The 12,806-nt window shown below is 45.7% G+C and overlaps 1 protein-coding gene across 1 annotated transcript in view; it reads right to left on the bottom strand.

Moving 5' to 3' along the window:
* Positions 1-4,453: 4,453 nt before the first annotated feature.
* Positions 4,454-12,806, bottom strand: part of Gabrg3 (gamma-aminobutyric acid type A receptor subunit gamma3) — a 534,280-nt gene continuing 525,927 nt past the window's right edge. Inside the window, exon 10 of the mRNA XM_063249822.1 lies at positions 4,454-11,918. Within this exon, the coding sequence (XP_063105892.1) occupies positions 11,637-11,918 (282 nt within the window). The 3' untranslated portion in view covers positions 4,454-11,636. The remainder of the gene's footprint in view (positions 11,919-12,806) is intronic.

Raw genomic sequence — 12,806 nt, forward strand, 5'->3', positions numbered from 1 at the left:
CTAGTGAGGATCTATTAGATGCTGCATCTTCCTTTATTTAGCCACATGCTTACAAATGCACATTCTTGGGTGCTACCCCAACCTCGTACATCAGAATCTCCGGACAAGCCACGTGGTGATCTAATGTTAGGACAGTGCAGGTGTCAGGGCTATCAACAGCCCAGTTAGGGAAGCAGGAGTTAGGAATGACTGGCATTGTCATGGATGGGAAATTGCAGATGTCTGGTTTCTAAAGTTTTCCATTTTAAGAAGAATTTTTCTTTGCTGGAAAGTGATTTCCTTCAGTCTTACATTTTCTCACCTGTTTGGCTTATTCAGTTATTTTTCTCCCTTGGAGGAAAATGCGTAGGCGTTAAAGCCTTTTAAAACTTCACTTTCTGTCACTGGTGATCTGTAAATTTTTGCACCTTGCTCTAAAGATGTCCAGTGCTCCCTCTGGGCAGCATGAACCCTGGAGCAGCCGTGCAAATGAAGATGGAGAGGAGGACTGCAGGGTCCTCGGCAGCCGGAGCCAGTCAGCCTCATGTGCGACCTCGCCCCCTCTGATGTGTGAATTTAACTTGTCCTTTCTCATCAGGCCCATATTAAAGCAAAAGAGAGCTCAAGGCAGAGAATGAGAATCTGCCGACTAACATAATGAAGTAACTGGGAGCTTCCTAACAGAAATAAGGCACCTGTCACTCATCAGTCAAGTGTTTCTGCTTCACTTTTGCAAAGAGAGATGGGACACCAAGGCTTATCTTTCCCAGGAAGCAACTTTATTTGTGCTGGCATGGGCCCAGTGGACTAAAACTCAAAAGGCTGAACCCAGATCAAGGCAGACTTTTGCCTTTTATGCAATGTTTGTGTCTTTATCTTCCTTAAAGGGTAACACACTGACCAGCTCAAGCCTGACTGGGGACAGTCTATACCACAGAGCTGTACAGAACTGCACACTATATCTAGGAGCTAATGGCAACGCTGCCTTTCTTTGTTCTGAGAAGGGGCCCTCTCTGCACTCTTTTGGTGGGGCCTTGCCCCACTTTCTGTCCTGCAAAAGCCTTCTCTCTACATTTCCTCACTGAAACACCTGAGCTACTTCTGTTTTGCCCAATTCATGACCTGCTATGTGCATAAATAAGTTGCTTAAAATTTTGTTACACTTAACAAGAAGACCGGAGCCTGCATTTAGCTGGGGATGCCCACATTTGCTATTTCACTCAACAGCAGTGGTTTTCTGCTCTGTAGTTGGTGGCACAGCAGGAGATTTATGCTTTATTCCATAACTGAAGAGAGAGGTGTCGCCAAGGAGGGTGAGGGGGACAGATCAAAGGCGAGTGTCCAGAAACTTCACAACCTTCTTTTTGATAAATAAATAAGCCTTTGTTAACACCTAAGCTCCTCTGACATGTATTACTTTTGCCATGTCATCCCTTTACAAGAGCTATTTAAAAATATGGCTTAAATTGATTAGAAAGTTTGAGTGTGTTTATGCACTATTGATTGGACCACAGATTGGTATTTGATCTAACAAAATCACTTGTTTCTAGGCTACTGAAAAATCTATGAGAACGGCTGAAATGCTGGGCTAACTGGCCTGGCAGGGCAGCTGCTGCACGGCCTGCCGCAGCAATGACACAGCACCCTAAGTGCGCACCTGGCCTGGAGAGAGGCTAGGAGGGCTCCCATCTGAACGACTTTCCTCTCCGATTGAAAGGGGAAGAGCAGAGCTGCCCCCCAGCAGCTCAAGGGTGCGAGGGACACAGTGCAGTGGACCCAGCTCTGAGGCAGCTGGCGTCTCACAGGGTGGCTCTGCCTCCGACAGAGTCCTCCTCTCCAGATCACAGTGTTTTGATTTCTTCTCAGGCCTTAACCCACTGTTTCTGAAGGTGAAACCGTGCCACGAGCCCTACTCTTGGATTTCATGGTTCCCAGTGCGACTGGGGACCCCACATCTACAGCAACATTCCCCACCACCACCTGCAGCCTGCCATGAGCTCTGGGGCGCTGCACTCCTCGCTAACCGTTTTCTCAGTCTTCAGGGGATGGGGGCTCCCAGGTTCTCCTGCCAGGGTTAGATGGCAGCCAGATGGGATGCACATGATCCACTTCGTCAGTGTTCTCAGCTTCCGAAGATGCTCATGTTCTATGTGGCATTAGTAAACTGTTGAATCTCAACTTCTTTGATGAGTAGGTCCCTGCAAATCTTGTTTCAATAGTTATTTTACTTTAATAACTGTTGATAATTATCTGGAACACAAACCCCTGGTGATATTTAATTTCTTTATATATAAATACAGTCATATCAGCTTTAAAGATGATCCCTTTTGGTTCCAACCCCTTAAAATAAATTACCCTGTGCGTTGATTACCATGCAACCTTCTTGCGAATCCCTGCTGTCTGCACAGGAAAGAGACCTTGCTGCTCCTTCTGAGCTTGACTGCTTGGGGCCTGGGGGAATAGGGCATGGTCTCGTGCTTGACACCAGTGTCGCCTGGGAGGCTGGTGCTCCAGGGGAAGGCATGAAGGATTGTTCAAGAACAGAAGCAGCATCTGGCATGCGGCAGAGTCCCACTGCCACTCTGTGGAGTCTCTGGACTTGCCGTGAGGTCACGGGTGTGGCCGTGGTCACTACCACTCCTCTTTATGCAGAAGAAAGTCTCGGTCGCTAACTCACAAATCAAGCACCCAAGTGAAAGAGCGCATCCTCTGTGCCGGCTTTTAGCTCAGAGTGGCTATTATTGATTTACATGGGTCCTTGCCAGACAGGCTGAACTCGGAGTGCCATTAAGCACATTTTAAAGATAGCCTTTTGACAGTGAAGTCCTTTCCCAAACAGAAGTGGTTTTAAATGAATTGAATGTCTATCATACTAAAAGCATCGCCTCTGCTGTGTGCTACAGAGTCAAGGTTTGAAGAGACTGACTAGACAGTAGGAAAGGCAAAGACAGGAGTTTTTGAACACTTTGAAGTCTTATTTATAGCCTTTCAGCCTTTGCTCTGCATTTTGCTAGGTCTATAGTATAGGACCAGCCTCAGCTTTGTCATCGAAAATGGTTACAAAACTGGTGCTTCCATCACAAGCACTTCAAGGGCAGAATGGATCTAATGTGTGCACAATCAGTCCTCAGGAGATGCTAGCAGTTATTAAGATTCATTTCTGGAAGGTCCTTCAGCTTTGATCAGAAACCAGGGACTGATAGGTCCTGCCAGCCTGGGCCTCAGCTGTCTGTAACATAACATGACATCCGCCCAGCTGGGCACCGGACCCAGAGGAAATTTATCTCTCCCAGAGTAATTTCTGTGTTCTCCTCATTCCAGAGATAAATCTCCCGCTCCCTTTTGCTGCGTGTGCTGGGCCCTCTCAATCCCAAGACTCCACAACCATCCAGGCCTCCAACCCCAGCCCCAGTAAATCTTTCTGCCTCCTGTTTTACGCGGCAGATGCTCCTTCAGATCAGCAGTTGATATGTCATTCCTCCAAACTCCTTCCCCAGCCAGAACTGAAAAAGCAGTGCCACTTGTTGAGAGCTGCTGGACCCCTATGAAGCTCTCCCATCTGCTCAGTAAAGGCCTCTCCCTACTTGTCTCCTTTCTCCTGCACCACTTTGGCTTGACTGCCAAAAATACTCAATCAGGGACAACATCCCAATTCTAATATGGTGAGCGGATCAATGAGTATGCAGCCTTCACAGATGGAAGTGACCAAGGAAGTCATGATGGAGAATGCCCCGAATAGTACTCTTGCCTTCAGCCTGCATCTGCAAACCCACCACCGTGTAGAGAGGGGAGAGGCCCCTGTTAGGGTCCTAGAGAAGCAGGCAGAAGCAGCAGGGGACGTCTCCTAATCCTGGACCCTTCACACAGCCCTGAAGTGGAGCCGGACTGTAGAGGTCACAGCGGGTGCGGCAGGAGACCTGAAATAGTAGTTGTTTTGTTTTGTGTTGTTCCTTTGTTTGGTAAACTATGCCCAGTGCAAAAAGCCAAGGTGCAGACCTGAAGTCCTCCAGCGTCTGCTGTCCGCGGCGGTCAGTGTATTCAGCCCGGCCTGCATCTGAAGCCCGGCCTGCCGGGCAGTGCGGCTGCCACCCCTTCTCCTGGGAGCCGTCCTGAGGCATTTTAGGGTGCCCAGGCCTGGGCTCCCTGGGCGCTGACGGGCTGGACACAACCCAGAACACGCCCTTTAATTCACTTTCGCACCTCAAGTGAGGCCTTGCATGGTTGGCAGGGGCCGTGGGCACCCACCTCACATGGGTGGGGTGAAGGTCTCTGTTCCTAGGGTTTAGCAGAGGTAGAGGCAGGAGCCCACCTCCAGCCTTTAGGTGGTACTCAGTCCAGACTGGGCCTGCGTGGGGTGCCCTGGGGTGTGCATGTGACAGGGGCCTTGGCACTGCACCCTTCCACCCAGAAGGGCTCGCAGATCACCCGCCTTGCCCCAGCCCGCGCCCAGGCCAGAAAGAAGGGCTCGGCCAGGTTTCTGACAACAGGTGCGTTTATTGTATCAGAAGTACAAACGTAGGAATCCGAATACAAATGCAGAAGGCGACCGGGCTGCAGGCCCAGCTGGCTCCGGGCAGGGCAGGCGCCACCCAGGGCGCGGGGACAGGGCGTCGCCAAGGCACAAGGGGCGCAGGGCGCCCTGCTTCTCCGGACCGTCCTCCGTGAGGTGGGCAGCAGGGCCCCGGGCCAGCGGGTTTGCGGCCGAAGGTCTACGCCCGGGCCGGGGCTGATTCCAGATCCCTGGCACCCCCGCCTTCCTGCCCACCCGGCGGTGGCCTCTCTGCTGTCCTGCACCCCGCGGAGCGAGTCCCACCTGCCACTGCCCTGCGGCTGCTGAGCCACAGCGCTGTCCACTTCCGGTCATCACTGCTGCAGACCAAGGACCCAAAGGGTCAGACGGGACTCAAAGGAAAGCGCGGGCGCCAAGCCGGGCTCCAAACAAGGCTGGTTTGGATTCCAGACTGACTTTTTCTTGAAGTAAGAATGTGATCCCTCATCTTCAGGAAATGTAAAGATGGTCACGTTCTCGGGCTCTTTCTCCCTCTTTCTCTCCCTCCTTTCTTTTTGCCTTTGCCAGAGGCTTAGTAAGCTAATATTTTATCACTAGGAAACTGTGCTCCTTTCTACTGGTTTCAGCTAAATTTGGGGTGATGCGTAGAGCAGTGCACACAGTAATAAGTTACCCAGTTTACCACGGTACACACAGACACAAATGCACACATCACTGCATGTAAACGAAATATGGCCCCTTGGTCCAGTCCAGATGCAGGTCCCACCCTGCACACAGGACCCTCTTAGGATCCTCCACAGAACACACACCGTGACAGAGAACCTCTGCTCAGTCTGGAGCTGTCCATAAAGAAAGTGGGTAATTGTACAAACAGAGTAGCATGTAAACATTTTTCACCAGCACAAAATTAGCCATAGTAAAGGTCCAGAGTAATTGAAAGTGTCTCTCAGACTGCTTTAATAAAATAGTTGTTCTAAACTCAGATGATGTAATAGTAAACAGTATAAACTTCACTGCTACATATTATTCAGTGTCTATTTCTACTCAAACTAAAGAAGCCAAGATAAACCACTGCGAACTAAAGCCAGAACAGAATGATACGAAAAGCAGCATAATGACTGTTCTTTTAGGTAACAAAATTTGGTTTCCAAAGACGCAATTAACTTAGGGCAAAAACATTTCTAAGTAAATTCTGATGTTGTTTCTAAGAAAAGGACTGGAAAATCCACTGAGGATGAGGAGGATGAAGTCACCGAGAAACCAATGTTTGTGAGATGTGATGATTCAGGTGCTGCTGAGCAGGCAGAGGAGACAGAATTCTGGGGAAGAAGCAGGTCTGAAAACGTTTTAGGCAAGAAGACTTTGGGCTGGGATCTGTTTCCTATTGAAACTGAAGTAAAGCGTTCCTGTTGCTTCCTTGAATGTTTGTTGTAGCTTGGAGGAAACATTAACCCTTGCGTTGTGTCAGTGGTTCGGGTAAGAAGGGACTGGACGTGATGACCCTGGTGTGGAGGCACAAGCCTGTCTTATTCCATTAGAGACTCTGCCACATCTGGCTGAAAACTTGGAATTTCAGTCAGCAAAGTATGAGGACTTTCCGCCACATTATTTATCTTTTGGATACATCAAAAACCAGTTAAGACACTGTTTTTTAAAAGCCTGTCTGTGTCTTGCCAGTCCCCACCCTGGAAACCAAGCGCCCAATTGCTGTGACAGTCACCTGACAGCTGAGAGGACATGGGGGCCGGACAGGGGTCTCGATGCTCTGACCTCTTTATCAGAGTGTTCTGTGTATTGGGGGACCTTCTGTCAGTGATCAAAATATCCTCCCTGTTCTAAACATGAACAATATTTGACCAAAATCGGTTATCATTCATACTAGCCAAGTCAAAGCTCTCATATTTTATTTCTGAAAATCGGCTTTGGCAGTGGGTGAAGACTTTCTGATGGTTGCAGTAAATCTTTTATAAATCTAAAGCCAAGCACTCTCCTTCCCACAGATCTCCCTAGACTAGGGAACGAACTTCAGCTTCCAAAATGGTCCTCTAGGCAGGTGGAGAGGCTGGTTTTCCTGCTGATTAAGAAGTCTGTTAATCAAAATGGGAACCTCAATGGTCCATCCCAGCCATCGTGGAAGGCCTTGTTGGGAACAATGTGTCTGTGTGCCCAAGGAACCAGAACTCAGCCGAGAAGCTCAACCTGTGTTCGGCGGCCTCTCCTCTTGCCTTCATCCTTTCTCTGTCCATTTTGATTACTGCAATGTCTATAAAGTGACATTAAAATTATCTTCCCTTAGATAAGTTGGGAGCGTACTCTCAAAATTGATGTGCATTGTAAAAATTTTTGATGACAAATTAGGACTTTAATCTTTTTTGTGAAAAAGTGGTCAATGGCAAGACTGTCATTTTGAGAAGTCTAGTAACTTGGGGGTTGAAATAACCAAGCTACCAGCTCCTGAAGGAACTTCAACCAGAGAGGCAGCAGGAGAAGCCTGGTCTAAGGCTGTTGTGAGAAATGTGAATATTAGTTTCCCCTCCGAGTCTGCAGGGACTGGTTCCAGGAGTACTGTGGAGTGAAATCCAGGGACACTCTAGCCCCATAATAAAAATGGAGCAGTGTTTTCACAGAACCCACACGATACTTCTAAGTGCTTTATCATCTTCAAATGACTTACGTATGCCAACATTGGCATAGGTAACATATGCCAATGCTGTGCAAGTAGCCATTTAGTGAATAATGGCAAGGGGGCAGAATCTGTACCTGTTCAGTACAGGATCAACTTAAAAACAATTCCACTCTTCGTTGGTTTAAATCCTAGACTCAGAACCTGCAGATACACAGGGCAGACTGTATTTTGTTAAGAAAAAACAAAATTCTGAATATTTGGAAAAGAGCAAAATATACCATCCCAGGACTAGATTTTTTCTCCCTATGATAAAAGAAATCTATTTTTATAGTAAAAGCTAAATTTAATAATAGATCAGACATGTGGCTTATGTATCCCAAACTGTTTGTTATTTTTTACTTTTTGGGATCTATCAGATGTGAAACACAAATGTAAAGCTCCTGCTCAGCTCTGCAAGCCTGAATGTTTCTGCCGGGCCAAACTGAGAGCAGGAAATTTATGGGATGATGCACTTCCTCAATTTGAAGTGGGCGCAGCAAAAAATGGTGAATTGAACATTTAGTGTGTAATCTTAATCTGTCTTCTATTATTTCCAGATACCTTTGTGAATATTTTTTAAAGGGATAGTGTTCTAAAACCCAAATGGATAATTTATCAGTATAATGGAGTTCCATATTTCAGTGTATATTTATTTACATAAGGTTCTGTTTTGTGATTTTTGTTTTGTTTTGTTTTGGTACCAGGGATGGAGCTGATGACCTTGCACTTGCCAGGCAGGTGCTTATGCCACTGAGCTAAATCCCTGGCCCCTATGTAAGATGTTGTTTATCTCCAGCGATTCACCATTTTTAACTAGACATTGAAGGTATGTTCTTACATGTGTAGTAACTTTCAGAAAAAGCACTCAGCTGTCAGACCAGAGTGAATGCAGAGGGATCAGTTTGTAAGCTCTGAACTAACTAACTTGCAGAATGATTGGCATGATGGCTGGAGACAGTTGTAATTCTTCAAGTCTTTAAGGAAATCACAAGAAGTTTTCAGTTTGGCATCTGAGATAAACATAACCAAGGAAAGGGAGGTTTTGTTTTGTGTTCTAGCCCTTTCAAAGAGAGTGGTGTTGCTTCCAGGTTGTGGCAAGCGCTAGTTAGTATCAAGTGGGGTGACTGGTTCCCCCCATGACATTTGCAGAGCTGCAAGGCATCGTGGCTGAAGCCTTTCTTACACTGCAGTGAACTATTCCAGGAGAATTATTCGATGTGGCTGCTCAGATCCCATCTCAAGGACTAGGTGACTGAGTACATCATGGAAATGCTTTGTCACTGAGGACAACCATTTCTTTAATCAAAGAATCCACAAAAATTCTGCACTTAACTGAGTTGATGTAAAATTAAGGGAAATATCATTTACAATATAAAGAGATGAAATCCTATTTTTATCTACGCATAAATGAAAGAGCTGGTTGCAGGAGATGGAAAATCTTTGTATTGTTTGAGCTTTTGTTTTTAAGGCATACTTCAGACGTATCGGGCAGTACTGGCTGGGTGCAGTGAATGCCCGGAACCCTGCCCTCCTTTTTCAGCATCTGGGGAGTCCTTGTTCTGGGAGGTGGTACTGAAACTTCCCAGCTCCGAGGAGCCTAGAATTTTCTGCTAAATTGCACTAACGTGTCAGACACTTTTTAGTTTTTCTTTTCTCCCTCACCCAGGATGAAGTTTAAAAGAGAGACAGTCACAGTTTTAGGAATGATCCACAGTGTTCAAAAATTTGGCATCATTATCAAAACGTGGAGTCATCATCTTGATTTAGAGTATTTCTGAAACTGGGGAACACTGCAGCACCTTCAAGATCCCTCAGACGTCTTCCACCCCAGGTGTCCCCCAATTCTACACGCAAAGCGAGCTGCGTAGAGCTGCATGGAAGAGATTGGGCCTGAGTGCCCACACATGCCCCCATGACCAGGCGCCCAGGCAAGGAGTGCTGCCAATGAAGGGGGCGCGTCTCCCGCTGTCTGCCCCACCCCTTCTCCTTCCTCCTCCAGAAGTAAACAGGAGCCAGCTTTCAAAGCCCCTGAGCTCTGCACCTGAGCAAGACACGCGTATCTCTCCTGCACTGTGGACGGAACAGATTCATCTCAGCAGTCGAGACTGATGGAGAGGACATCAGTATGCAGAGAAACGGTACTGGCCTGCTCTTGGGGGTTTCGGTTCTTTCTACTCGGACTTTGTGGTGGGTAGATTGCTAAATAGCCAGGCATCTATTTTATTCTCCACCGAGTGAACATCTCTTATACTTTTTGAGATAAAGGCTTTCCCTCATGTTACAGACACCATGAACGACTGTTTTCACCAAGCGGTGGCTGAGGTCAGGTAGAGAGAGGCGGGACACAGAAACAGAGGCTCTTGGTGCACCTCATCCTCCACGTCCTTTCCTACAGGTGCGTGGGAATTGTCAGTGACACCCGAATACCGAGAGGCTCTGCAAGAAGAGGGACCCATAGAATCATTTTTAGGGTAACATGCAACCAGATCTGTGCTATAAAAATGCTTTTGTTCTCTTTTCAAAGAGAATTTTACTAGCAAATTTTCTTTCTAGAACTTCTTTTAAAATGTAACAGGTTAAAATTCTTCATAAATTATGTTATAAATGTCCCATGCTGAAAGCTGTGTCTGTGTCACCTGCCCTCTATGCTTGGTACTCCGTAGTGTGACAGGTGTTCCTTCTGGTGGGACATCCAGATGAAGTCTGCCACAGGTGGGCCAGTCCATCATGCCTAAGGGACAGACTAGGTACCAGATGGGGAATTCTCCAGTACAGGAGACAGCTCACTCAAGCCATTATTTTCAACCTATTTCTCTACAAGTATTATTTTATTTTTTAAACTGAAGTTGCTAAATATATCCATTTGGCTTGTGGCTTGTATAGCAACTACCAAACCAGAAGACACAGTTGACAAGAAAAAAAATCACACAATGAGATTGGATGTCTCACACTGAGTAAATCTGATCCTTGAAAACTGATTAGTGGTATACTAATATTTTCACATCCACTCGATATACAACAATGTCAAAATGTTAATTTCAGTTTTTCTGGAACCTTCCACTCTTCTTCTCTGGTATACCTCCAATAAATTGTTTGAATCAGTGTTTTTATACACTTCCCCTATATAACATTTCACTTATTTTAGTAATGTTAGTATGCACTAGATAATTGAAAAACGAATAGTTTTCAATATAATCAATTTGGTTTTTGATATGAGAAAATTGGGAAGCAAAGAGATGCTAATACGAAACTTTTAATAATGCCAAAAACATTATTAACTACCTGGTAGGACTTTCCCCTTTCTACTGCTGAATAGAAGCTTCAAAAGATTCATATGAAGTACATATTTACTTCTAGTTATAACAACGAACTAATATTATGAAACAAATTGGATTTGTATTATAAAAATATCAAAGTATATTGGGGAATTTTTTTTCTTTGGGATTTTGCTAGTACAAAATGTTTTCTGCTCATCAAAATGTATAACTGGTGACAGCCATTACCTGCATTGTCTGCATCTAAAATTGGTTTAACTTGAAAATTAATATTTATTAAGAAAAATTTGAAATTCTACCTGATTTCTTTCATACTCTGGAATATGATTTCTCAAAGCAAAGGCTTGTACATGTTGTATCTCTCCTTTCCAGATGAAATTAATTACTGAACCATAACAACATAAGCTAGATACATACTTTGGGGTTAAATTTTGATCTAGTAAAACATAACTCTTCAGAGGAAATATTGAATTAAAGTTGAACTAATCCAGAAACCCAGCATTCAAATACGGTTGACTCTGAGTAGTCTGGAGGAAAGTAGTTACCTCCTGGAGTCCACGGATAATCAGTATCTTTGACTTCAGCAATATTAGAATTTTTTTCCCTAGTGGACACTTGTAGACATGTGCACACTCTTCCCAGACCTAGGGTGAGGTTGTTGGGGAAGGGAACTTGGTGCCAGAGCAAAAGAGGCTCCAGAGAAAAGAAACAGGACCAAGGCTCCCTGCAGATGGCACCGGAACCCTGCACCTGGTGCCCAGGCGGAGGCCAGCGTGAGTGCATCTCTGCTGGGAATGGTTCATACAAGTGGGTGCTGAAGCCAACGGTGCACAGGAGAGACACATAAGGGAGGGGGCCCCAACAGAGTCGCTCTAATATTTGCTTGCCTGTTCTACGGATTTCTTTGCAAAGCTAACTGGCAGCTGTTTCACTACGAAAACCATTCCAATACCAACAAATATCACCAAGCTACAGATTCAATAGGATTAGCAAGAATACCACTTTAAAGTTCAATTAATGTGTGTGTAATATACAGTAGGAATATTTCCCAGATACATCCTGTGGTGCTGAAAGGTCATTCATAACTGAAGATCAACCAAGCAGCGTTCTTTTTTTGAGACTCCAATTTTGATCACTACTAGTCTTGAGGATGACAGAAGGTAAAGAATGTGGACCAAGAGCTTTGCACTCTCACTGAGGGCGGCACTTAGAGATACAAGTATCCAACCCAATAGACCAGGTTAAAGAGCAGAAACGACGTGGGAAAGAAGACCCGGGAGTAGGAGTCCAGCTCTGCGATGTCTATGTGGATCCGCCCTTTTCTCCACGATCCCGACTTGCATTCTTCGTAGCAGCAGAAGAAGCTCTGACAGTCTTTGCCGTCCAGACACTCGTAGAGACAGGTGTCCTCGAACTCTTGCCAGTACACGGAGTTATTTAACGAGAGCATCGCAGGGGGTGGTGGCCTCATGTCAAGGAGAGAATAGGTCTGCAGGCGAAAAGAATAGCACAAAAGTCATCAGGAAATGCACCGAAAACAGCCCAAGGGGACAGTGAGCAGTAGACATGTGTCACCTGCTGCAGAGGGGGCGGACGGATGGACACGTCCACCGTGCAACTCCTCAGGGAGGTCAGAGGCGGCCCCCAAGGGGCAGCTTCAGCAAAGAGCACCAGGCTGCAACTCCAGCCTTGTGTTTGCCAGGTCATAACTGTGCGAGTGAAGGAAGCTGGCCATGTTTCCAAATATGTATCAGCCATGTCAGAGCTCTATTCTTCCTACTTTTCTTTTGGTTGTAAAAAATATGTACATATAAAATATTCTAAAATGTGAAGCAGTTCATGTATTAAATTGTGGAAGAATAAATGTGGTATTTTAAAAAATTAATATGTAGTAAAAATATAGCACATAGGAATGAGGAGGAAATACTCTGTTTTACGTAGTTTGGGTAAAAAAGACAGCTTTCAGTACAGGGAGTTGAACATAGCTTTTCATCCTAAGAGAGGTACCCTCCGGCGTGTATGATGGGAATATGTGCTTTCTGGCTTCCTAAGCTGCCTTCCTGACATGGGAAAGCTGGTGTGTGGCAGGTAAAGGAGTGAACGACTCACATGAGAGGCGTCCTTTCTAACCTCGAGACGTGTCTTAAGCTCAGCAGTTTTTCAGAGTTTGCCAAGTTCCCCCGGTAACTGGGATCCATGTATTAGACTGAGCCCCGTTAAGAGGTTATGATCTTAAATTTGACTGAATAACAGAAAGCATGCAAAAGCTTATTTGCCTGCCTGCTTCAGATTCACTTATGCTGGCTGAACAGAGGCAGGAAGACCCACAGAGGCCTGGAATCCAACATCGGAGGAGAGGTGGACACAGCTGTCCACC

Source organism: Cavia porcellus, unplaced genomic scaffold, assembly GCF_034190915.1.
Source record: "Cavia porcellus strain 051 isolate PalLab524CR breed Dunkin Hartley unplaced genomic scaffold, mCavPor4.1 scaffold_6, whole genome shotgun sequence".
NCBI classification, from domain to species: domain Eukaryota; kingdom Metazoa; phylum Chordata; class Mammalia; order Rodentia; family Caviidae; genus Cavia; species Cavia porcellus.